Source organism: Cladophialophora yegresii (genome assembly GCF_000585515.1).
Source record: "Cladophialophora yegresii CBS 114405 chromosome Unknown aczIN-supercont1.3, whole genome shotgun sequence".
Taxonomy (NCBI): Eukaryota; Fungi; Ascomycota; class Eurotiomycetes; order Chaetothyriales; family Herpotrichiellaceae; genus Cladophialophora; species Cladophialophora yegresii.
Genome location: NW_006913047.1, coordinates 2,767,853 through 2,792,384, shown reverse-complemented (window position 1 = coordinate 2,792,384; position 24,532 = coordinate 2,767,853). Strand labels below are relative to the sequence as shown.

The 24,532-nt window shown below is 54.1% G+C and overlaps 8 protein-coding genes across 8 annotated transcripts; 5 read left to right on the top strand and 3 right to left on the bottom strand.

Moving 5' to 3' along the window:
- Positions 1 to 4,145: 4,145 nt before the first annotated feature.
- Positions 4,146 to 5,834, top strand: A1O7_04750 (uncharacterized protein; the record flags this gene model as incomplete). Its single annotated transcript, XM_007758760.1, has 1 exon — positions 4,146 to 5,834. One exon carries the CDS (start codon positions 4,146 to 4,148, stop codon positions 5,832 to 5,834), a length of 1,689 nt encoding a protein of 562 aa, XP_007756950.1.
- A 481-nt stretch (positions 5,835 to 6,315) lies between these two features.
- Positions 6,316 to 7,251, top strand: A1O7_04749 (uncharacterized protein; the record flags this gene model as incomplete). The annotated part of the gene is made up of 2 exons (XM_007758759.1): positions 6,316 to 6,426; positions 6,577 to 7,251. The coding sequence occupies 2 exons, from the start codon at positions 6,316 to 6,318 to the stop codon at positions 7,249 to 7,251; spliced, it is 786 nt and encodes a 261-aa protein (XP_007756949.1).
- A 2,318-nt stretch (positions 7,252 to 9,569) lies between these two features.
- On the bottom strand, positions 9,570 to 10,259 carry A1O7_04748 (uncharacterized protein; the record flags this gene model as incomplete). The annotated part of the gene is made up of 1 exon (XM_007758758.1): positions 9,570 to 10,259. One exon carries the CDS (start codon positions 10,257 to 10,259, stop codon positions 9,570 to 9,572), a length of 690 nt encoding a protein of 229 aa, XP_007756948.1.
- A 1,365-nt stretch (positions 10,260 to 11,624) lies between these two features.
- On the bottom strand, positions 11,625 to 14,214 carry A1O7_04747 (uncharacterized protein; the record flags this gene model as incomplete). Its single annotated transcript, XM_007758757.1, has 2 exons — positions 11,625 to 12,605; positions 12,658 to 14,214. 2 exons carry the CDS (start codon positions 14,212 to 14,214, stop codon positions 11,625 to 11,627), a joined length of 2,538 nt encoding a protein of 845 aa, XP_007756947.1.
- Positions 14,215 to 16,901: 2,687 nt separating this feature from the next.
- On the top strand, positions 16,902 to 17,504 carry A1O7_04746 (uncharacterized protein; the record flags this gene model as incomplete). The annotated part of the gene is made up of 2 exons (XM_007758756.1): positions 16,902 to 17,318; positions 17,454 to 17,504. The coding sequence occupies 2 exons, from the start codon at positions 16,902 to 16,904 to the stop codon at positions 17,502 to 17,504; spliced, it is 468 nt and encodes a 155-aa protein (XP_007756946.1).
- A 1,717-nt stretch (positions 17,505 to 19,221) lies between these two features.
- On the bottom strand, positions 19,222 to 19,893 carry A1O7_04745 (uncharacterized protein; the record flags this gene model as incomplete). Its single annotated transcript, XM_007758755.1, has 1 exon — positions 19,222 to 19,893. One exon carries the CDS (start codon positions 19,891 to 19,893, stop codon positions 19,222 to 19,224), a length of 672 nt encoding a protein of 223 aa, XP_007756945.1.
- A 396-nt stretch (positions 19,894 to 20,289) lies between these two features.
- A1O7_04744 (RalA-binding protein 1) lies at positions 20,290 to 20,782 on the top strand (the record flags this gene model as incomplete). The annotated part of the gene is made up of 2 exons (XM_007758754.1): positions 20,290 to 20,571; positions 20,624 to 20,782. 2 exons carry the CDS (start codon positions 20,290 to 20,292, stop codon positions 20,780 to 20,782), a joined length of 441 nt encoding a protein of 146 aa, XP_007756944.1.
- Positions 20,783 to 22,220: 1,438 nt separating this feature from the next.
- On the top strand, positions 22,221 to 22,853 carry A1O7_04743 (uncharacterized protein; the record flags this gene model as incomplete). Its single annotated transcript, XM_007758753.1, has 1 exon — positions 22,221 to 22,853. One exon carries the CDS (start codon positions 22,221 to 22,223, stop codon positions 22,851 to 22,853), a length of 633 nt encoding a protein of 210 aa, XP_007756943.1.
- Positions 22,854 to 24,532: the final 1,679 nt, after the last annotated feature.

The window sequence follows — 24,532 nt, the reverse complement described above, 5'->3', positions numbered from 1 at the left end:
TAACAATACACATGCGCGTGCTCTAAACTTTTCCCTCCAAGTCTCGCAGGAAAAAAGACGAGAGGTGCATCTAAGCAGCTTGTCTCTCATCCGTACGGAGTATTCGGTAACACAACTCGCCTGTACGTACGTATGGAGTACGTACTAAGGGATACTGTCTTCGGGATGCGGCTTCCGAAAGGAGAGGCTATCGACGATATGCTTTCCAACGCTTCAGGAGGTTCAGGGGATGATAAAGGGCTCGGCGCACAGATCGTGTCTTAAAAAATTGGAGACTCCATATCTTCCCAAACACAGTGCTAGGTCTCCAGACGTCTTCAGCCTTGGAGTCGAAGCGACGTGACAAGGCCACCTTGTGGAGCGAACAATCACCACGAGTTTCGCACGCCTTCCGAGAAGCCACCCAGCGCCATCCTACAATAGTGTGCATTATCACTTCTCCTAATCGATAGGATAGCACTATTATCGGCCACTACGTGCCTCTAGTATATCTTCCTCGGTTCCCCCTTTGCTCGAGCGTCTCGATATAGGCCAGACCCCCTGCATGCTTGAACGACATGAGTAAATAGTCGTGCCCAGTAGCCCGCCTACGTACTCGAACTTACCTACTGGGTCTACTGCAGCATGGCACAATACGCCGTGCTTAAGCGGACTATCCACAGTATCTAGTCTTATTTTCCATGTTAGCATATCATGACGATGGTGATGAGAGCGGGTTCTCACATCATCACCTATTTGCTGATATTGATTTGAACGCAGTCCAACCTCGCATGAGGACTGCCCACCAGACGGCAGTTTCGGACAAGTCACCGTTGTCTCTATTTGAAGGATGGCAGCTCACCCTCACTGCGTAGATTTGCCTCGATTCCTGTTGGAGTCTGCGTCTCCTGGGTAATGAGATTCCTGCTGTCGCAGACAACGACACTTCCACAGCTCTCCTTTCTATTTAAAGTATCATCCACAGCGAGAGCGGACATCCCAGGAGGAATAGCACTGTCAAAGTCCGTATGGAACGATTAGTCAGTTCACCTGCACCACGATTGTTTGGCGCCTCGTTGATCTGTTTGCACCTCGGCTTCGCTCCGACCACTCCGTTGACAAGCTCTTCAACGGCCATAATTCTTAGCACAGTCGCCTCACATAAGGTGAGGCAAAAAAGCGTCTGCGGAGGAGTGCTCCTGACTATCCTAAGATGCCAAGCTTCGGACCGGCTCATATCGAAGCTCAATGCGCCGCGGTTGCCTGTCCGCAGGAAGATAAAACGGAGCCATTCCTTGCTTTCTCATGGGTCAAAGAACCGCAAGTTGTCTACATACCTGGTGTGATTGCTGACAATACCCAGGCGCCAGTACTGGCATATCAGCGTCTTCGTGTTTTAGAGTACCATACACCGCACTGGACCCTTTCGCTTGCAGCTGGTCGACTCGGTCCATGGAGTCTGAAAACCGGGAATTTTGCGGTTCCCATCAGAGAACAACCGCCCTTGCTGATCCCATCTTGCGGGTGGCCTGTTGAGCAACGGACTTGCAGCTGAGCCAATATTGGACGATTCCGATCCATCATGAGCGTATCGACGGAGGACCTGCACCTTTGCCGAGAATGAATATGTGGCTTGTGCAACTAAGATTTGACCACTTGGTCACAGTCCGGTCTGGACGGCATCTTTCAGGATAACCACCAGCACGGCACATCCCGCTTCAGGCCCATCTAGTGGCCGGACGTCGCAGCCGTGTTACTATACAATCCTATTGGGCATCGTTGGGATACAACAGCTGAAGCTCCTCACGAAGGCGGTCTCGGTCTCTTGCATAGCAGTCGTCTGATTGGCACTCCAAATGATATAGCACATGCCCATGCATCTCGCCATACCGAGGATTCCAACGAAACGGTAACAGGCACAGCTGCTACTGTCGCACAAGCTCAACTGACCGGACAAGAGTCTCTCTGGGTGAGGAAGTTGCACCGGCCTATCAGACTACTCAGCAGGGTCTCGATATCGAGCGAGAACTGGCGCTGTGCTACTCTGCGTTTAGCGCCGAGCAGCGGGCTGATACCCTGTTAGCAAGGCTGTCTTCCTGCTTGAATGCTTCTCGAAAGATGGAATCATTGTGAACCCAGCCGCACGTCAAGCATGACCTCTGTCAAGGCATCCCCAGACGGATCCACCCCGTAACATCAAAGATCGTGCTATTTATACAGTCCCAAACTTGCTTCCGAGGGCGGCCCTTGAGAATGTGTGGAACGACAAAAAGAAGGATACGATCTCGCGGCCGATCAGACCAGCGTGAAAGGCAGTATATCTGCCGAAATCCTGTTATCGCGGCTTAGTGCGATTAATCCGGTTCCTTGATACCATTCGACCGAAAACGTAGGTGCCGTGCTTGAGCGGCATCTCCGCAGAAGCGGGGTGAGATCTCTCAATTTATGTGGCGATCACCATCTCTGGTTCTTAACATGTGGCTTTTCGATCCTGCTACGATATAGGTACGTTGCATCCATTGGGTAGTAAATCAAGCAGCCAATTAGTGTAATCAGCGGCCGATTGCCGCGTCTTGTACTCCGTATAGAGAGCGTACTCGCGAAGGGCGGCGTAGGATCTTCGTCAGCAGGAATTTAACGAGCCAAGCATGAGGATTTCGACCAGGCTCAAGCTCACGCCTGCTGGCCGAAATGCAGCACTCGCCAGGGATATCCACGGATTGCTTGTCATCGGTAGCGGCCCAACTCTGGTGTTCATATCCTCTACTGTAGAGAGACTACTGTAGAGAGACTCCCTGCTCTGATCGCCTCGTGAGTTCAAAGTGTGTACAGATGATTAACCCGGATTTCCTTCTCGACGACCACGACAGTGCATGTTGGTACTCCTCTCTCCTGTCGGCTACTCCTCTCACTCTGTCACACACTCTCTGTTTCACTATATATCATGTCGAGACATTGGGGCTCAAACATATGGATTGCCTACTCTTCTCCTTGCGTCACAGCTCGCTAAGCACAAAGTATTGCATGAGCCTTGGTCGGTCAACAGCGAGTTGGAAGTTGGAACAAAGACTATGCCCATTTAGCCGAGGCCAGCTATCCTGATTCACCCTGTAGCGTGCCGAAGATAGCAACGGAAGAGCCACATGGTTGGGCTAAGCCGCATGGGACGTTTTACTACCCCCTTTTTTGGCACCTCGGCGAGGCGCAGACCCCCACAAGGTCGCCGTCAAGCGGTGGGCTGGGGTGGCTTAGTGTCTCCTTTTGGTCCGATCTGAGCGCAGGTTGCGGGCCGGGTGGTGCAGGTACCTAATATTTGCTGATGAAAGCGGCCAGATGCATGTACCAACATACTACTCACCAGCGCCTCGCAGCATAGCATGAATAATCCCAGCTGCAAGCTTCTGACTCCTTCGTCCTCGTAGCAGGCCGTGTAGAAACCACACGTCGTCACAAATCCCCATCCAGACAGCAGCACATTTCGCCGGTGCTCTCATTGGTGGTGTTGGGCATGGTGGTTTTGGGCTTTGTGCCATCCGCCACGGTCTCATCTACAGTAGCACTCTTGGTAGGGTTGAGCCGGTTTTAGAATCCGAAGAGCCTTAATGCCACGATGCCTTGGGAGTCTTTTGGCCACTGTACCAAACCCTCTAGCCAAACAGGTGCGGTGCCGAAGTGCTACTCGTTCACTACTGTATCCTGAACCCAAACCCTGACTGCTACCTGCGCCGTGCCCATGGTTTAGCTAGCCGTGGACCCAAACAAGAGGCTTTCCAACTGCGCGATTCAGCCAACCAGCAGAGCCCACATGCTTCATATCTTCCCCATCTTCTCCCTTGTCATCATCACTTCATTCACCGTCTGTTAACACGAGTTTACCTCTTCACCGGCCTGTTGCTGCAGCTCTAGCAGTCTGCATCTTCAGTCTGCGTTTCATTTTTACTTTACTTTCGTTCTCTCAGTGCCCGTCTCTTCTCGGGAAGACGTACATCGGTGTCGACCTATTCTGTGCGCTTTGGAGTTACTAGGTCTTCACCCTCATCCACTTCGATACAGCACCAGCCTCCCTCCTTTCTCAGACATTTCGGTCTACTCGGTACTTCCATCTGTTCAACGGACACTTAGGACTTCCAGACTAGGTTGGAGACTTGACAGCGCCAAACAACAAGATGACAAAGTTGACAAAGGCACCCCCGCCAGCCTATCCGGCCAAATCGAATACTCCGGGCTCCCTTGCGACCGCTGTGCCATATGAGAGTCTGCGACAACAGGCGCAGCCACCCGTGCCAGTCACAACAGCTGTGCTACCCAGTTCATACAACGATCCGTTGCCTGACACAAACCCTTTCTCCCCAAATTTCAGACCCGACTCAATTTCCAACAATGCACAAGTCCCTCCTCTCTCCCCAGTTTCGCTTGTCGCTGGATCACCGCCTCTAAGACGGCTATCAGAAGCGCCAGTCCAGGCACCCAAGCCGCAGAGACCTGCTGAGCTGAGAAAGTCTGTCAATCTGCGACGGCTCGATGGAACGCCATATGAAAGTGCACAGGGAGGTCCAGAGAAGGAGAAACCAAAGACAGTCAAGGTAGCGAAGGATATGCATGACGGTGCGCTTCCACCGGTGTACAAACCTCAGGCGACAGATGCGATCATTTCTACTGGAGGCACGACATCTGCAGCAGAGGCGCAGACATGTGCCAAGTGTGGGAAGAAAGCCGGCACTCATGGGACTGGTCACAGCTGCAACCACTGCGATAAGCGCAGGACCACGGGACGGGCATCCACTACTTCCACTACGGCTCCTGCCCCGGTGCACGCACCTTCAACACACGCCCGGGCGTTTTCTGAATCACAGACTTCTCACAGCTCATCCCGCATGTCAGAGCAAAGCACAGCAGGTCCTTCAAGCTCACCCACCTCCTCGACCCATACAAGATGTTGCACAAAGTGTGGACGATACAAGCGGCCAAGTTCCGAAGCCAATCCATTCGACCAGGGCCGTCCCAATGGAAGCGGCCCTGCCAGGGCTCCAGTTCCAATGGCAGCCCATCCAGCGATGAGACCCAGCCTCACCATCCAGCCAAATGCGCCTGCCAACAACGCGGTTTACCCGAAGATCGACGTGATCCCACCGTCCGCAGCCACGTCGAGAGCTGTCAATTCGCCTTTCTCAGTTTACGGGGACGACTCGCCTCTTGTTGGCCAGGCCAAGAAAGCAGAGTTTCGACTCTTCCGCAACTCGTCGCTCGTACGCTCCTTGTCCCGCCGACTGAGCAAAAAGGACAAGAATGTTGCCGCTCCAGCACCTCTCCCCAGCCAGCAACTTGCACGACAAAGTGGCGAGCAGTCTGCTGGTAACCTGATCAACATGATCAGCAATGCGATGCAAGGGCCCGTGCACGAGCGGGACGGCCAGTACTCGAAACTGGCTGTCGACCGCCCCGAGACGCCTTTCTCTTTCGTTGGCGGGAAAGACGAGGCCGATGGCTTTGAAATGGTTAACATCCGCGGCGACCGTGCTTCAGTCTCAAGCCATGACAGCTGGTCCAAAGAACCCATTGCGCCACAAATCAGTGTCACGCACTCGGACAGCGACATGTACGCTGGTATCCCCCAGGACCATATCGATGTCGCTCCCCGGCCCAGATCGACGGGCCCTCAGCGCTTGGCAGTGGATGATGTGAGTCGGCCACCAATCACTCGATTCAAGAGCTTGAGAGTGGGTGTTCAAAGGATGGGCAGTGGTGTCAGCCGGTCTACCAGCTTGAAGAGGCTTGGTAGCTTGAAGACGGTTCACCATGCTTGGTACGTAGAAGGGTCGGATGGTAACAACGAGAATATCATTCCTGCTTTCTAAGGGTCGAATCATGGAAAGTTTAACGTTGGATCATCAGTTTCACGATTTGCGGGATTATGATTTGTCTTGGGAGGTTTTCACATGATACCATTGGAAGCTTGATTGATTGTTGATACGAAAATTAATGTAGTATTCGGTTTTCCATGGTTTGAAAAGCATGCCATTCTTGCACAAAGACACTTAATCACAGCAGTCAGTCATGTGTAGTCGAGCATTAACCAGGGGCTGGTGGTGCAGCCTTGACCGGTGATGTCAGTTTCACCTCACTCCAACTTCACATCCTCCACCACCATACAACGATTTGGCTGTAGAACCACCTCGACCATTCGCAACCCTCACTGTACCTGCATAGCACGCTCCCCTGCCCATCACATCATCCTCAGCCAACTAATAGCACACGTCGCCCGACCTGGCCGCCTACGTCCTCGCACAAACCCTCGGCCGCCTGGAGGCTGAGCGACGAGCCCAAGCAGCCGCCAACATGGGCGACCTACAATTCGCAAAACAGTTCCTCACATCGCTGGACAACAAACCGTCGAAATACCAGCCCGACCATGTCTTCGACCCAAAGACCTTTCAAATGAGAGTACCTGTAAGTCTTGTGGCATGTCGTGATATTCCTCATGCGGCCGTGTCTCTCGCCGTACCCTCATGGAAGGGTGCATGCATGCCAGAGGACGAACCCGATGCGCTGGCACGACCAGTGACGTGGATGAAATGCATGCTAACAGTGCACGCGCAGTATGTCCTCCCCAAACTCTCAACACCACCACACCCGCCGCCACCCAGATCAACGGCCACCACCGGTCCCGCACCTGGTGCCGAACCTGCCACACCGACGGTCACCCTGGTCCTCAAGTCCGCACGAAATCCTAACATGACACTCACGCTTCCTTCAATAGAACCGACGAGCACAACCTTGCAGGCGATCAAAGAACAGATCCAGTCCTATCTCGGTGGACCCAGCGTTGTAGCCATAGAAAAGATCAAACTACTATGGAACAAGAAACCCATCCCGGCGAGCAAGGGGACCATACGGGAAGCACTTGATGGGAGCGATCTCGTTGCGAAAGGCGGCGAGGTAGAGATCGGAGTGATGGTCATGGGTGGGGCGCCTGATCCGCCTCCCCAAGCACAACCTCCGGCACAGGAGGCCGGTAAAGGTACTGTCACGACGAATGCGGCCCCGGCTACAGACAAGACGGCAGGTGGTGAACCGACGCCGATGGAAGGCATCGAGAGCACGAAGGAACCGGTTCAGCCGGGAGAAATCAGTGGCGAGGATGTATTGGAGATGAGTGAATTCTGGACCGATCTCCAGGGATTCCTGGAGCAGAGGATACGGAGTTCTGACGAGGCCGCGAAGTTAAGGACAGTTTTTGAACGAGCTTGGAGGAGCTCAAGGGCAGCTCCTTGAGCTGCGGCTGAGGATAGAACGACACACGGCCAGGTCAAGAGCTGAGATACAGAGCGCTCATCTCCTCCCTGCAGCCATGACTCTGAAGCTCATGCGCGATGATAGGATGCAGCCATGCTTGAAAGACTATTATATACAGTGGTAAGATACAGCCTGGTCTTCAAGACCGTCATACACAATGGTATGATGCACTAATTTCTATGTCCGATCCCTTTGCTGCTTTCCTCGTTTCTCCTTGGCCACAGTTATACCAGAACCTCAAGGAATCGGTAAATGCAAAAACCCGGCAATCCGGCCTCCTCATGATAGGATGGGACACCTTTTTCCAGGTGAAAATTCCAAGTCTATGTCTGAGCTGTCCTCGACACGCTCCTCACCTAATTACTTCCGGGAGGGGACTCGGGCGGCTACGTCTCATGCCGATCTGGACATCATCCCGTGGGGACGCCTCAAGGTATATTTGAACAGGCACCCCTGCACCTACAGAGTATAGGACCATGGGACAAACAGAGGACAACTTTGGTGCGCCATGGTCGAAGACCGGCCTCCGTCCATCCCATGTGTCAGGGGATCGACGGGACGCCATCCAAACCCCACGGAGTACTGCGTATATCATCTCCTTCCGATCCCGCCTGGGGTCACGATACCATCGCCAGGCGACCGATCCCTCTCCACTGGCCAATGAGGCTGATACTACATCCTCGCCAACTATATGCGCAAGGGCTCATAATTACTCTAAGCGACGACGCCTGCGGGCAGCGAGAGTTCCTCGACTACAGACACCACTGACACGCTGCTCCTGTGTCTGTCCTCAAGGTGATTGTGGAGACCAAGGCTGTAATAACCTGTACCTGTCGTGACTTGATTCTCTTTCCCTTTCGTGATAGTTCCCGCTCGGCGTCATGTCTCACTGTCGCCCGTACCCTATTTCTGCCCATCGCGAACGTAGTTCAGATTGTGCACGAGTGCTCAACGTCCTACTGCGTACCGTGGGGCGATCTGGCGTGCCCCTGAAGGATCTGCTGGAAGAACAGCACACCACCACGGCGACACGGCGATTCACCAGCTTCAAAATATATCCTCAATCTCCGCAGGGATCCCTCACGGAATCACGATGCTCGAATCTCGAGCATGCCGGTCAGATCATCGCCTCTAGCCCTCGTCTGGACATCCAACACCAGGACCATGGACTTCACGCGGTGATCCTGCTCTGTTCCATTGCCGAACCTGGATCCTAGAGAATCAGCCTCAAAAAGCCCCCACACGGTACACCACCCTTCGAGGGTTTCAGGCAAAGTCGAAGTTGAAGGCGAAGTCGATGAGGTACGTGTATCCGAAAAACCCATTCGGTATGGTACCACATCATGCATGCACTGTTCCAAAGGCCCGCTCCATGCACCCTAACCTACTTGTACCGAAACCAAGCACCGCATTGCACCGCATTGCACTACGCTCGGCCACGAAGACATGCATAGACAAGGTATATACCCTACTCCGTATGGCACCTTTATCCGATCAATTTCCCCGGACCTGTTCACTGAAGGTCATGGTGCCCCCATGCAGACTGGATATCAAGATCGTTGGCCTATATTACTCGCATCTGGACTGGGAGTGGGAGTCGCACTGGGACAGAGACCGGGACGGGGACGGGGACCGCGCTTCCTGAATCAGTACGGACCTACATGCCTCGCCACCTGGACTACCAAGGCCCCAAGGAAGACGCCTGTAGCCTCTAGAACAGAGCGCGAGTGGTATGGATACATACATGTGACTCGAAAAGCAATTTGACGTTCCTCTGCGGATACTGTGGAGAGCAGGCGATGGCGTGGAGACCATAGCGCTAGAAGAACGGAGTACATACATGCGGAGTACTCGTATGTGTACCTCGAACGCCGTCCTTGATGTTCTCTCCCTCGCGATTGAGGATTCTCCGTACAGGCGATGATGTGGATAGTGGAGGTGATCGGAGGGTATTATGTACCCCACGGCATGCGGCGGACGTATTCAGCAGGGGGCCTCGAAGGTACATATAGCAGGCTATGCTGATGCAGCGGTGGGCATCGTCATGAACGACGATCTGACCGTCCCCATCCAAAGTCCAGAGAGTCAAAGGCAATGCACACTAAAGCGTCGGTGATCACGTTGCAAAGAACCCTCATTGCTGCCGTCTCATATCGTACATACATGGACCCGGGACATGGGCATAGACGCCTGACGCGTCTCCCATTTGTGTGCTCATGTACTCATACTCGGTATCCCTCCCTGAAATGTCGCCTGGCACAACCATCCCCACTCCTTGCCACAGGCTTAGGCTTAATTCAAAGCGCAACCAACGCAAGTACAGCTGCAAGAACAGCACCCAACGTGATCCCTCCCACACGGATGCTCGACGAGGCACCATTCGGCGACGAACTCGAGCTACTACTCGCCGTTGTTATGTCGGTGGAGTCAGACCCCGAGCCGGAGTCATCGACCGCGTCGTCACTCCCCGTCGTCCCACTTGACCCTGACCCCGTGTCCACGGCAGCAGTATAAGTCCCCGTCAGGACGTTGCCAGACCCGCCCGTGGGATCGATGAAGTCGCCGGTGACCATATCAATGCACAGTGGGATGTTCTCGTACACGAAGCACGTCTGATCCGCCGTGCAGGTCAGGTAGAGAGTGCCGTCACTACCACCTTGGCGGGTCGACAATCCTGTGACGATGTTGCGTTTGCGTTTACCGCCCGCGGCGCTGAGGAACGAGTTGCCCCCCGCGGTGACTGCGTCGTTGAAGTAGTCCGAGTAGAGCGTCTGCTGTTGCGAGTAATACAGTTGGCATTCGGCGTCACAGTCGCCGCTGTCGGGGGTGTAGCCTGACGTGTCGGTGCCTGAGTCCGACGTGCTGTCGGAGATCACGTAGCCGATCGAGGCATCGCAGTAGGATTGCGCGTTGGCCAGGCGCGCGGTGGCTGCGACGGCGAGGAAGAGATATGGAACGCAAGTGACAGCGAGAGTGAAGGTCTTCATTTTAGGCAATAGGGCAAAAGGACTGGGTAGATTCGCGGAGGATCAACGAGCGTGAGTGTGAGAGAAGGAGCGTGTGTGGGATTTGCGGTGTTTCGGCTTCAAACGAGAGTGTACCAACACCTTATGTACTGGCCTGTGGATGGGACAGAGCGTCCACACGCCCTTGACATACATGTTCGGTTCGAGGGAGTCCATGGTACGCCGACGAGGAAGGGAGGGACCTTTGGCGAAAAGTCTTTCTGCCGGCGTCAAAGCAAGCTCAGGGGTGAAGTATTGCTTGTTTTGGACGGCGAGGCTTGAAGCCAGCCTTGGTATCCGTATAGGACTGATATTGTATGGGCGCCACCGTCGGTGCCGACGTTGTGGTCTGGACGTTTGGGGTCCTTGGCAGCTGAATTCGTGACACAGGGGTGATCTGGACTCTCAGAGAGTCTGAGTCCGTCTGGGTGGGTGGACGGGCTTACCGCTGCATGTGCAGAATGGTTCGTTCTGTCCCCATAGAGTCGCTCCATTTATTGTCTGATAGGGCGTTTACTTGTCGTGTACTTTGCGACTGAGCATCGTAGGTCCGCACGATCAGTGGCAGTGCTCGCCGTGCGCGTACCCACGAGGGCGTTCGCCCACCAGTTCCGGAGAAAGGAGATATAAAATGAGTACTCCGTACGGGCCCCTTCATTGAGGTGGCGGTCCCGTCACGCGCTTTGATACTGCCAAGGTGTTTCTGGTGATTAATGCTACTGGAGAAGCTCGTATTCTCCAGAAACGTCTTGCATCGTTCGCTTAAAGGAAGGACGCAACCCCTGACCTTGAATTGGGGTCTTGGCAGGCGGAAACAGGAGGGTGGAACAGGGGGTACCTGGTACTGGAGAATCCATTCTCCGCAACAGCTTCCTCTGTACTCCGTACGGAGCCTGGAGTACCTGCAAGAGTTCGCTAAGGTACGGCCCTTCCCACAGCAGGAAGCTTTCACTCTCAAGAACGTAACAAGGAGCACCTCGCGGGAAGAAAGCAGGCACAAGCAGGCAGCTACACGTCGTCCAAGCTAGATTTCCTATTCAAAAAAGCGTTGATGAATCTGAATGACTACCTCACATGTTGAACAAGTCGAGTAACATAGCCATCCAAGAGGACGAAGGAAAATATAACCAGGACGTCGTCGTATTATGTACCGCTGCGTGCCAGATATCCTATCCACTCCATACAGACAGACAGGCCAAACTGGAAAGACATGTTACCTTTATTTCAAGGTGATGCGTACCTCCAACATCCCAAATGTCCAGCCGCCTTGATCGTGTGCTGTACTTCACGATCAATTATCTACATCCTCCATCCTCCCTCCGATGCTGCTCTGACTGGCTTCCTTGCCTAATGCATGCCGTGTCGTCCAAATCGCTTCTCTCCGAAGCGGTGTCGCAGCAGATCTCTCTTCATGCCAGACTCATAGGGGGCAGGTTTCTCGCCACCAGCAGCAACGTAGGTATCGTAAGCGGCGCATTCGCTTTGGAAGCTCTCGCTCGTGTAGTAGTCCGTCGCGGGGATTTTGTCCGGCTGCTCGATGTACTGCAGAGCCATACCACCATCCGCGTGCCAGATGATGTGGCAATGCATGACCCAGGCGCCCGGGTTGTCGGTTTGGAAGCCAATGACGGTCCAGCCTCCTTGTGGCGCGCCACCTGCGCCGGGAATACCGAAGAGGAGGGCCGTGTCTCGGCGGATGGGGTTGGCGAAGTTGAGAGTGGAGGCCTGCGCGGAGCTGAAGGTGCCCTTGCCTTGGCCCAAGACGGAGAAATCGTGACCGTGCAGATGGATAGGATGCGAGGTCTGGAAGTTGTTCTGGATGACGAAGTAGACCCAGTCGCCCGGCGTGCCGTCGAGGACCACCGCGTTGGAGTAGATGGAGCTATTGAAGCCAATGGATGGGAGCGTGGCCATGTTCTTGAGCGTCGGGTTGTCATAGTCAACGGTGACGGTGCTACTGCCCAGGGTGCCGGCGGTATTGGACCCGACGGAGCCCATCGGGCCGAAGTACCATCTGGTGATGGGGCCGTAGCCGTCAAAGGCCTGCTGGGCGGCATTGCCTCCAGGGAGGAGTTGAGCATTGGAGGTGAATTTGGCTGAAGACCCACCGTTCTTCTGAACAAATGGAACCAGGCTGGCAAGGGGCTCGTCCTTGCAGTCGGATTGCATGGTCGCGCCAATTGTAGGGGTCAAGGTGTCGGTAACCGGGGTGCCGCAGCTGCCCTTGTAGGTGAAGATACCGTTGGCCAGGGAGCCGAGACCATTGTTCAGATTCTGGGTACCGCAACCGGTTTGCGTGATGGCTCGGAGGAAGTAAGCGCCAGGAGTCTGCAGTATTGTCAGTGGATGGCCCTAAAAGTATCAACGAGGAGCGACTCACCTGGTTCATCTCGACGATGACGTTATACCGTTGACCAGGGTTGATATACAGGGTGTCGGTCGTGTAGGGCACAATCGGGGTATAGTCAGCGCTGATGACCGTCATCTTGTGGTTGTCAAAGTGGATAACGTAAGAAGCCTGCGCAGAAGAGTTGATGATGCGGAAGAGATGCTTCTTGCCAGGGTGAACGGTCCATTCCGCAGACTTGCCCTTGGTACCATCAACTGCCTTGTTCTTGCCGTTGAGCATATAGTTGACTGCCGCAGGGAGGGGACCTCGGAGACGGGCGATGTTCCACGCCATCTGGAAGATGGTCTGGGAGAAGATCTCATCAACCATGACGGTGCCCATATCGTAGTCGTAGTTGGCGGTGGAAGGTCCGTGGATGATGACGGGGCCTCGGATACCACCACCGTACTGAGAAAGGGCGTGAGAGTGGTACCAGCCAGTTCCGTAGGTCGAAGCATGCCACTTGTAGGTGCGCACACTAAGAGGCGGGATAGCACACTCAGTAACACCCGGGACACCGTCCTGGTCGTTGGTGTCGATCTGTCGAACACCGTGCCAGTGAATAGTGGTGGCATTGTCGGTCAACAAGTTGGTAACTGTAACCTCAACCCAGTCACCGTAGTTGACTTCAATCAGAGGACCAGGAGTTCCGCCGTTGATCAAGAAGGAAGGACGAGAAGTGCCGTCGAAGTCAGCCTGGCCGGAAGTGATCACGAGGTCGAACTTCTTGAGTTTGCCAGACTCATAATGGACATGTGTATCATCGCCAACGGACTTGCCGCACCACTTGCTACGGTCGTTTGCGGTGTTGTCACTGCAGCCAGTCTCGGGAAGAGCCGGGACGGTCTGAGAGGGGACGCAAGAAGTAGATGTCGTAGACGTCTTAGTGGTGCTGGAGCTTGTTCCCGATGCCGAGGTGGTGATGCTGGTCGAGTGGGTGCCTGCAGGAGAAGAGCTCGTGGTGCCAGAGCTGGTGCCTGCGGGGGACGAACTGGTGCTGCTGTCTTTGCCTGGGCCACCGTGGCTTGTAGTCCCTGCAGAGGTAGTGTACGTTGGCAGAGTTGGGGCAACGGGAGAGCTTGTGGTAGAGTCACCGCCGCCGTGCCCACCGTGGCCGTTGTCGTTCGAGGATGAAGTGGCGGATGAAGTCCAGGAACCAGAACCGCCTCCGTGTCCGCCGTGACCGCCGTCAGTCCTAGAGGATGTGGTCCCAGGACCAACAGGGCTGGTGGAAGAGCCACTTCCGTGGCCGCCATGTCCACCATGACCATCATCGTCGCCTCCGCTTCCGTTCCCGGTGGTTGTAGCTGGACCACCAGTCTTCGTTGTCGTGGTCACGACTCCCGTAGGAGAGCTTGAACCCCAGTCATCCCACGACCCTGTTCCTGTTGGCCCATCAGGCGCGCAGGTCCAATAATCTGTGATCGGGCAGACGGTGACGGTTCGTGTTGTCGTCACCACGACGACCTCGTCTACTTCGTGGTGCTTCTCTGCCAAAGCGAGGGAAGCCAGCGGCAGCAAGGCCGCAGTGTAAAGGAGTGACTTCATTAGGAAAGGAGTGACAAAATAAAAACGAAAGGACGAAAGCAACTGCTTTCAAAACCACGGGTTGGTGTGTGAGAAGGAATGTAGAGGAGGGAGAGTAATAAGATGGAGGTCGCCTACAACATGTACAAATAAGGCGGCTCATCGTCGGCTTGGCCATAATTCCGGGGCGTCGCTTGATACAAGCCATCAGTGCTTGACCGTCATCATCTCATAACTGTCAGACGCGCCTCCGCCGCCTGGAACGAATCCTCCCGGCGTCTTTGCACGCCCAACACAGAAGATCGTACCCACCTTGACTGTGTTTCGCGTTGCAAACCGACAGGGGCACGCGGCGGATGTGTGTTGAGCAATGGCTCAACCGTATTCTTTCAGTTGGTGGAGCCAAGATGGTGGCCGCGCTGGGGCGCCATGTGCTCGATTCTCGGCAAAAGGAGATTGGAAAGCGCAGGGAAAAGGAGGTATCATGCACAACCATTTGACGATGGATCCGACCACGTTCTTGGCAGGTGGAGGGTGAGTCGTGGTTAAGAAGACCTAGCAGGAGATTAATACAACGGTGGACTTGTCAATAGCCACATAGCCGCAGCCAAGAGAAGCTGAGACAGGGGTGACAGGGACAGACTCAGCGCGTCATATCTCGGATTCGGAAGCCGAATATGTCAAAGACCATCTGATAGATGTCGCATGGCAGCCGTTGGCGTTGACTTTGCTGCCATAGTCCAATGCATGCACGTCCAAATGGAAGCCGGATCGTGTAGAGGCGTGTTGCTGATGAGCGGAAAGTGAACAACAAAGACGACCGCGAACGTGGAAGCTCGGCTGTGTTCGCCTAGCGTTGCGGGGCGTCTTTCCCCTGACAGGACTGCACGCTCGATATCCACAATCAAGGCTATGAGGTAACAGTCCAGGGCCTAGGCGAATCTTGTGGGCGCGAAGGAGTTAGAGGCAGCCTAACCAACGCTAATCTCCAGAACTCTTACCTCGGAACACTAATTTCTTCCCGCGAAGCCGGGTAGGCACAAGTGCCTGGCTAAGGCGCCCGTCAACTCGCTCAGACATCTTTTTCTAATTAAAGGCCATGCCATACGAGATGGGAAGATTGCTCTGAGACTTGAACAGCGCTTGCTCGACGTCGGTCTCCATCACAAGACGGGCCAAAAATTTGTCGCGAAGCTTCGTTAAACTCTTCTTGCCCAAGCACTCAAGAGGTGAACGTGCCGCGATGTGATCAGAAATGAGGCGCGGCAGTTTGGGTGCAGGTTGCATGAGAGGAGGGTTCGCTAATCTTATACTGTAGCTGGCCATCCGGAAGCCTCTAAGCTGCCAACATGCGTATGCAGTGTCTTGCAGTAAAGGCTGAGCACGGAATGAATCATGGAGACCTTTTCCGCGAGCAAGCTGGGGCCCCGCGCTGAGCCTCTGATTTTGACCATGCACTATCGAGATATCTCTGAGCTACAAGTACGAGTTACTTGCTGAGGCGGTTAAAAGTACAAAGGGGTCGCGTGGAATGTCTCTGTTGCCGCTTGACCAGGAGCTGCCCCGGACACATTCTGCAACAACACCATAGTCCATCTTGTCGCATTCGTGAGACCTCATGGCTTTGCAGGTAGTGACGCTGTATCTGACGAGGCGAAGCCTCGGCATGGTTCAGTTACCACCTCTGCGGAGTTCATTGATCAAGGGGCTCTCCAGAAAACGAAGGATCCGGACAACTCTTTCGCGCTGCCTTTGGCCCATCTGGGAATGAGGTAGCATTGCCAGGTAACCCAGGCGCTGCTGCGAGCTCTTGATAACCCGACCAGGCTTGAGTGTGAGTTGCACGACAGCTCAAGCCCACTCCAATATAAATCCAGCTAAGTCCCACATGGGACGCTGCCTGCATGACCGTTTCGGCGCCTCTATAGGATACGTGCATACATGTTAACGACACCCCCGAACAAGAATATACATCGTACGCGACAACGGGCCAATCCTGGCCAATGTCGAAGTTACTCATTGACCTATCCATCTAGTACTAGGAGGGTCAGAACTTGAGTCTTTTTGTTCCCACCTCGAATGTACTAGCTAGGACGAAAATCACTGGTAAACGGACGCTCGCTACCGTCCCTTGACTGACCGAAACTCAGTGTCCCAGCATGTCGCAGTTGTGGTGAGCACCATCCCCAGACCACGTCGTAAGGAGAAGTCCGATCCGGTCCGTCTCTGTGACAAACAAGCAGCCGATAGGAGCACAGAGCCACAGTCCTAGAACGTCACAATGAAGAACACCGTTCTGTACTTGGTTTGTCCTGCGTACCTTATACAATATTCCAGATCCTATCAGGTCCTTGCCTGATAGTCCGCACGCGCACAGGTGTATAAGGCTAGCCTGACCTACAGTAGCCGGCTCCGGTCAAGCATTAGGTACGCAGCACGAAGCTTAAGGCAACCCGCCAGGCTGCCTGTACGTACTCCAACTGTGTACGAATTCTCGACACCTCATGTTATCATCTCTCGACGCTCAATTCCCGCCGGCATCTCCTCCATTGCCCCCACCTGGCAGACTACCACAGGGCCACACCTCCGCAACAGAACAAAAACTAGCACAACACAACTCCAGGCCGTTGGCGTTCATCCACGAACCACGTCGAACGTTCTCCCGTAGTCTCAGTCCAAATATACTTACCGCGACCCGCACAACAACGATGCCCACCTCCCGCTCCCCCTACTTATACTACATCGCCCGCGCGTCCGGTCTCTTCGCCGCCGGCTTGGGCATCAACGCCCTGCTAAATCCTCGCGGCGCGCTCGCAATGTGGGGATTCCCACACCCGGGAGCCGTCGCCTCCTCCACGGACGATCTGGACTCGCAACAACCACCACTTACTAACGTCGAAATTACAAAAATCATCGACACCCCCGAAGGTCGCCTCGCCGAGTCGCTCATGATGCTGTACGGCTCGAGGACGCTCGCGCTGGGGGCGGGCCTCTTGTCCACGAGTTTCTGGGGCAGTCACAGGGCGTGTACGGCCCTGGTGTGGAGCGCGACGTTCGTCGCCCTGATGGACGGGTTTGTGAGCAAGCGCCAGATTGGAGGCGGGGAGTGGAATCACTGGGGATTTGTAAGTGCATGCCGTGTGCTATGTTGTGCTATGTTGTGCTGTGCTCTTCACAATTCCTTCCGCCTTATAGGTACCCGTTGCCAGTCGGGTTGGTCCGACCCTGCTGGGCTGAGCTGGCTAACTAGCGTTTTGCAGGTCCCGTTTGGAGCGATCGTGGCGAGCTTGATGAGCGGCATTGCGGACTAAGGAGGGCGTGTTGGCTGGATGTAGAATGGAGATATATGCCTGGCTACTGGATAGCTAGCTGGGAGTGCTACATAGGGAAGACGAGATAAGGTTTATTCGCTCCTAGTCCGTATTCTTGGCTCGCTCGGTTGTCTACCGGCTTCACGCTCACTTTATCTGTCTATCTCGGTGCATGAGGCTCCAGGCCGCCCGCTTTCCGGGTGGCCAATCGTGTGGGCGGAATGACAGACGATGGGAGACGAACGTGTTCTCGGCAGTGTCGATTTCCGCGCTCGCATATTCGAGCGGCGCCGCTGACTTCAAAGGTAGGTGTTCTTCCGATTGGAGGTCCTCTTCTGTAGCACTCAGACCTCTGAACAGACCACAACAGAAGTCAGAAACTCTTTCCTCACTCAAAGCATTCCTACCGTCAATTCCCGGAAATCACTTCTATCAGGGGGTCTTTGTTCTCATGATGCTCGATACAGTACAACGTCGTGAAGTATGCCACGTAGCCATTAGAGCCGCCAAGCTGGATACGCTGATCCGTATTGCCATTTCCTTGCATGCTAGACCGGGTTTACCTCAACATCTTCGCACAAAGCTGTTGAGACACCATACCTCCTTTCAACTGATCTGCTGCTTAGAGCGGAATAGGTTGAACTGGGCCTGTCTTGAGCCCCGGCACTAATACGTGCCCGTTGTCGTATGATGTTGACACCGCCCTCCGGTCCTGATGTAAACTGCCGTCCGGGCACTTTCGATTACCAGGCGTTGTACTCCACATGAATAAGATCATTGCCCCATTGAACGTCACCACGAAACTCGAGCGCGAAACCAACGCTGAAACTTCTTGTATTGAATGTTCGAGAGGAAGAAATCTCCGCAGCACCATCATATCCATGGGGTCTTGTGTTGTGTAAATTCTGAGCGGCTCAATCTCCAGGGCGTACTCACGCAGGTACTCGACTTGTTTCTTACAACAGGCGGGATCATCGGTCGATCAAGCTTTCGATCCGTCCATTGTCGCATATGCACTGGAGCTGTTCGGAGTGATAGTGGCAGCATGTGACTGGTGGGCGTCCTCTCAAAACATGTCTAGCTTCGGCGTGTCTGTGCTGCAGTGGTTCGCCTCCCCTCCGTCTCGGTCGACGGATGCTCCTTTCTAGGGTTTCACATCTGTGGGCGCCCTCTCTCGCACAACTTTCAAGCTGGAAATTGCTCTGTCAAATTCGTTCTCGTCGGCGCTGCTATGAACGAGCGGCGGCATCCTGCTGTTAGGCGTGTTGGTCTCGGCGTCATCACGGATACAGTGTCATACCCTTGTGTCCCAGATGCCATCCTCGCTCCTGTGCAGCAAGCCAGTTGCCATTGCTCATTTTCCTTCCCCTGCATGAAAAGTGTTGCCGACGTGGTTAAGCCCTGTCAATCAAACCGTCCGCTGCTGGTGTGCGGTGCTCGACCAGGCTTTTTCTGGGCCATGTTCTTCCATATTTGATCTTATGGTCACCTATTTCTACGTGCCTGAGCCTAAGCATAGGACGAATTGCAGAGCTGAATGTCCCTGTTCGAGAAGAGGGTTGCGGCACGGAAGCATTTGGATGCAGAAGTCCAGTTGTCCGCGTTGCCAGTGTCACAACCATTCACTGAAAGTGACCGAGAACTGTGTCGACCCGAGGGAGAAATTGATGGTGTCAACTGTGTAGAGTATTGATAAGCATTGCTGCAGCCAAGGTCGCTATCGGACTCCCATTTTCATCTGCTCAATTTCCATGGCGTTGGCCACCGTGTCTGAGCCTAGCAGCGCCGAAGAATGATAGGCTGAGGCATTGGTCGATTCCTTCAGCGCACCAATGTTCGTCGATCTGACACCCCCGCCTGGCATTATGACGACCCTGCCGGCAGCCTTCTTTACGAGCCGTGCCAGCGTCTCACGTGCGTCAACCGCCTTCGACGCTCCACCCGAGGTCAGAATCGAATGTATTGCGCAACCGAGGACATCCTCAAGAGCTTGCTCTAGGTCAGTAGTCTCATCAAAGGCACGATGAAATGTGCAGGGCAGCGGGTCAGCCAGACGGACCAGCTCGACAGTCCTTTCGACGTCAACGGTTCGATCATGCTTGAGGACGCCGAAGACATATCCGCTGACCATTCCAGTCGAAATGAACGCATTTATGGCATCCTTCATGCTCTGGAACTCTGCATCCGTATAGACAAAACCACCGCCTCGAGGTCGAATCATGACATTGATGGGGATTTTGACTATGCCATGGATTTCGGCCAGCCACTTCAATGGAGGGGTTGTTCCCCCAAGGTCAGCGTTGTCACACAGCTCGATCCGATCGGCACCGGCCTCACTTGCGACGATGGCTGATTGCACATTGAAGCACGCGACTTCGAGGAGTTTCATTCTCCTGTCGAATTGACATGTCCGACTTGCTGGTGGCACTGGGGAGTAACAGTGAAAAGGGAGAAGTGAGCAGAGAGTGAGCATTTCGGAGCCGGAGAAACTCATCGGAATGAAGACACTTATGACGTCGAAGCATCGGGTCTTTGACACACGCTCCACCATCATCTATTCTTTACTAACTCGTACAATGATATGCCTGATCTGGACGTCACACAACATAGGCACTTTACTTTCGTCGCTGTGCTGATCCTAGTCCTTGCGCTCTTCCCAGGCGTACCACAATACCTTCTAGGCCTACCCTTCCATCTGCTCACTTTACCGTTCAGGAATACTGACACCCCACCTGTCGTTGTCCATTGTCCCGCAGGGTGCGTTCCGCGCAATAGCTACGACGACATGTCTACATCGTGGTTTCAGAAGACCTTCACACTGCCCTCAAAGTCGCGCGGCTCGTATCTAGTCACCGATCATGTGGTGTCGTCCGTACCGGAGATTAAGGACTACAAAGTCGGGCTGCTCAATCTCTTCATCCAACATACGTCGTGCGCACTATCTTTGAATGAGAATTGGGACAGTGATGTGAGGGACGACATGAGCGATGCCCTGGACAGAATAGCTCCGGAAGATAGGAAGGGCAACCTATACAGACATTCCGCAGAAGGATTGGACGATATGCCGGTAGGTATATGTTGATGGTTGCAGCGGATTGTATCACTGATTTACCGGCTAGGCACACATAAAATCTGCGTTGGTCGGTGCAAGCGTGACAATACCCATCACAGATGGGAGCCTGAACACTGGCACCTGGCAAGGCATCTGGTATTTGGAGTTCCGGGCATCAAAGCATTCAAGAAAAGTAGTCGCAACGATACAGGGGGAGAAAAGATGATCAGAATTCCCTCGACCTAGAGGACCCTTGGCCAGATGCGCAGGTCATGCAGTCTTCGGACTCGACCAAATAGGAGATCCAAACTTGCCTCATTGGCTGGCCTCTGAGATACTTCGGGACCATCTGAACTGGTTAATACGTCCCTTGGTTTCTGATGGCGGATTCTGTGTCTAGTCAGCATGAAGACAAGGAGACCATTTTCATCTCAGCCGCCTTCCCGTCAACAAGTACCAAGTTAAAACGCTCCGACAAAGTCAGTACCTCATTCGCCTTCTCGATGCAGCGGTGAAAGGATTGACTGGCTGAGAAAACTGAACCAGAGCTTCGCGTACACGAACATTGACCGCACTTCGATTGAGAGCATGTTTGATCCATCCCACGGGGACAGGGAGAGCAAGTGTATGCTCACTGCGTACCAGACGTCAGGTCCACCTCACAATTCAAGGACCTCGAAAATGTACAATACCACAGCTGGACGGTATGATACTGAGATATTTCACGGTCCTCTTTTTGGTGTTTAATTAGCTTCTCCCCTGTTCAGCCCTGCGTAAAAGTAGAGGTTGTAAATAATTTGCAGTTGTTCTCCTTGCAAGGACGATTCCCCGTAACTCAACACTCTAGCTCCATGCCACGTAGGCCCAGTTCTATTAGGTATATCTTCATTGTCATGTGCGTGCCGCTTCATTCTTTCAGCATTGGACGGAAGCGCAGCCTTGCTGGTGAAATCCGCTCGGCGAAACTGATTTTCCGAGTCGGCAAGGCTGGCCATCGTCACTTCAGCATTTTTCGAAGCATGGAGTACCAACGTTGATTCTTGTTGTCTGCTGGAGTCGCCCATTTCTACCGCGTCAGCTGTGAGCGCATTGGTCGGGGCACCTTCGTCAAGGAGACCACTATCTTAATGGTTGCACCGCTTCGAATTGTCGCGCCTTCTCAACCTGGGATTGACCATCGCGCTTCACAGTGACAACTTTACTCCGCAAGCGCTCTTCTGGTCCCATCTCAGGACCTTGTCTCGTGCGCCTCGCTTCCTGTGTAAAGCCTGTCCTGTATCGCTTCTTACCGACAGAATGGTCGGCCTCAGTACACCTGAACTCGCGAGGACGCCATCGTCGCAGCACGCGAAGCAGATGTCGTCGCGACTGCTGAACATGAAGGTAAGCTCATCCTCTCCGCATTGGCTTCAGGCGTCGAGTTACGATACTTGAAACCTCCCAGTATAGGTATTCTAAACAAGCCGCCGCGCAACCTATAGTTCATGCAAAGAGCCGCTGCTGCATCTCCTACAGCGTCTGCAGCAGGATCCTCTACCGCTCACACTCCGGCCACCGAACCGTCATCTAAACGACGTCGAATTGAAAGCACTGCTTCCTCTCCGGTAACCTCTGTTCAGGGGACGCCCATGAACGAATTGCCCAATGGACTTGCGACTCCAACTATGGCACGAGGTGGAGTCAGTACATTCAGGCGCGAGCAGGCAGATACAGATTGGGTCCTTGATGTGAAAGTCCAGGCAACACAATCTAAGAGACTAAGTTCCGCCAGCAAGACCAATCACAATTACAATGGCAATACCACCCTCAGCCGGTTCAACCCATTGGGCGACCAACATGAAGAAGGGGAGGCCACCTCATCTGAAGACGATATTTGGAACGTCGCCCAAACCAGCGGGCGGCAGACTTTCGGCACGTTTCGGAAGTCGATATCGAGGAGTACAGCCACTGCCCAGACAGATCAGATTCACGCGGATGGTGACGAAGATCTGAGCTCTGCCTCGGACGCTGACGAACATTCTGGTTCTGATGATGAGTCCGGATCAGATAACTCTTCGGACCGTCACAGTGCGCGCCGGCACCAAACCCCCACAGGTCATGGCAAAGGTCGGTCGCATCCGACGAGGGACATCAACTCTGACGAAGAAATGCATCATGTCCGCCAGGCGATCGAGCAAAAGCACCGGAACATGCGAGGCACAGCTATGGAGTACCCGAAGTCTAAGCAGGGGAATAAGAGGAAGGGGAGAGACCAGGGAAGCTACAAGAAGAGGAAGAAAGCCAGAAAGACGATCTGACCGTTCTGCTGGACACCGATGCGAGACGAGCTGAAGCCGCCGCTGAGATGAAAGGAGATCTCGAGCAGGAGGGCATGAACAGTGATGGCTTGCTCTCGGGTTTCGAATCGGAAACACCTCCTGAAACCCGCGAAAGGTCCCGCTTTGTCTTGACCTCCGCCTTCTCGCTGGATTCAACGTCTACGTGAAATTACACCTGCCCTTCGACCACGCAATGCATGAGTCCAGGCACGCAGCGCTGTACTGCAGGCGCCCATGGACAAAGCACGCCCAGTCACCGCGATGAAGTATCACTTAGCGCTCGCTCTATGAAATGCGAATACAAGTCCTACGGGGAAGGCCATCCAGCTGATCTTCGTGCCTTCCGACGAATCCGGCTCGACGAGTCTTGAAGACTGTCTTGATTTACTCAAGTATATCGATGACCCTCCGCCTATCATGAGCATCAGAGGGTGTTGCATCCGCCGAAACATGAGCATCAAAGCTCGTTGTATGATTTCTGCGTCGCCTCAAATCAATGGGATTGACCCCCCCTCCGCTAGAGCATTCCGCTGAGAAGCTCATCGCCCGCGTATTCATTCCCTATCGCCCTGATCCGCAGCGCGAGAAAATCATCATCTGTGTTCTGAGGCTGCATCTCTGTGTAGATTGTGCTCCCGTACATGGTCTGTTGGTCATGTTCTGCATTGACCAAACATACAGGGGGTAAGTTGGCCTTGGAGTGGAACTTGGAACTCGAGGGCGGAAGTCTTGGCGTATTTCTTGTCTTGGCACTCAGTCGTGCCCCAGGCTCTGGGCACAGTGGGCCGCGTTGCACGAACAAGAACGGACTATTGAATGGGCTTATCACCCATTCATGTAGCCGGACGGATTGTGTACACAGACAGTATAGCTACCTAGGTGCCTACCTAGGTACATGTGCCTGATGTTCTGAAGCCCGGAGAACGTTGCTTTACAGGATGTATCGTGCGTCTCCTTGTGCACGGCTAGTATCCTTGTCCAGGCCTGTTCTTGTCTTTACCTTTCCCTTCGTTTGCACAGACTGAGTGTTGATACAGTTTGCAACATGCCGTATGCAGTATGTATGTCTATCATTCCTCGCTCAATCTAACCACTTCCACCATGTACTTGTTCGAAATATCCCCGACTCCAAACATCAGGCGCTGTTCTTCGAATATAACCATCCTCACGGACACAGCGCAAAGGAATACAACCTCAAGCGCCATACTCTCTCCAAAGCCAGCGCTCCGCTTCTTCAGCCCTCCTCTCCACCCTATCGACCTCGCGCCAGATATCTTCTTCTGGCAGCCTGCGGTGGGATCCTCTTCTTGTCCTCCTCCTCCTGCCCCTCCTGCCGCGTCTCATCAACCGCCCGGTCTGCTCATCATAATACGTAAGGGGCATCTCACGCCCCTCGTTGTCGTGGCCGTAAAAGGTTCCGCACCCGTGCCAGCCGCTTGGCAAATGGACTTCTTCATCATATACACCATATCCATCCGTGTACAGAACCCTGCATCTGCGTCGACCGGGCCCAAAACCAAAGTCGTCGTCAAAGTCATCCCAAAGATCTCTTTCTCTCCAGCGCCGACTACGGCCTCGTCTTCGGCTCGGAGATCGGGGCATGTCCCCATTTCCATGGTCAGTGCCGCACCGCTCGCACTCTAGCCTTGTCAGGCCGT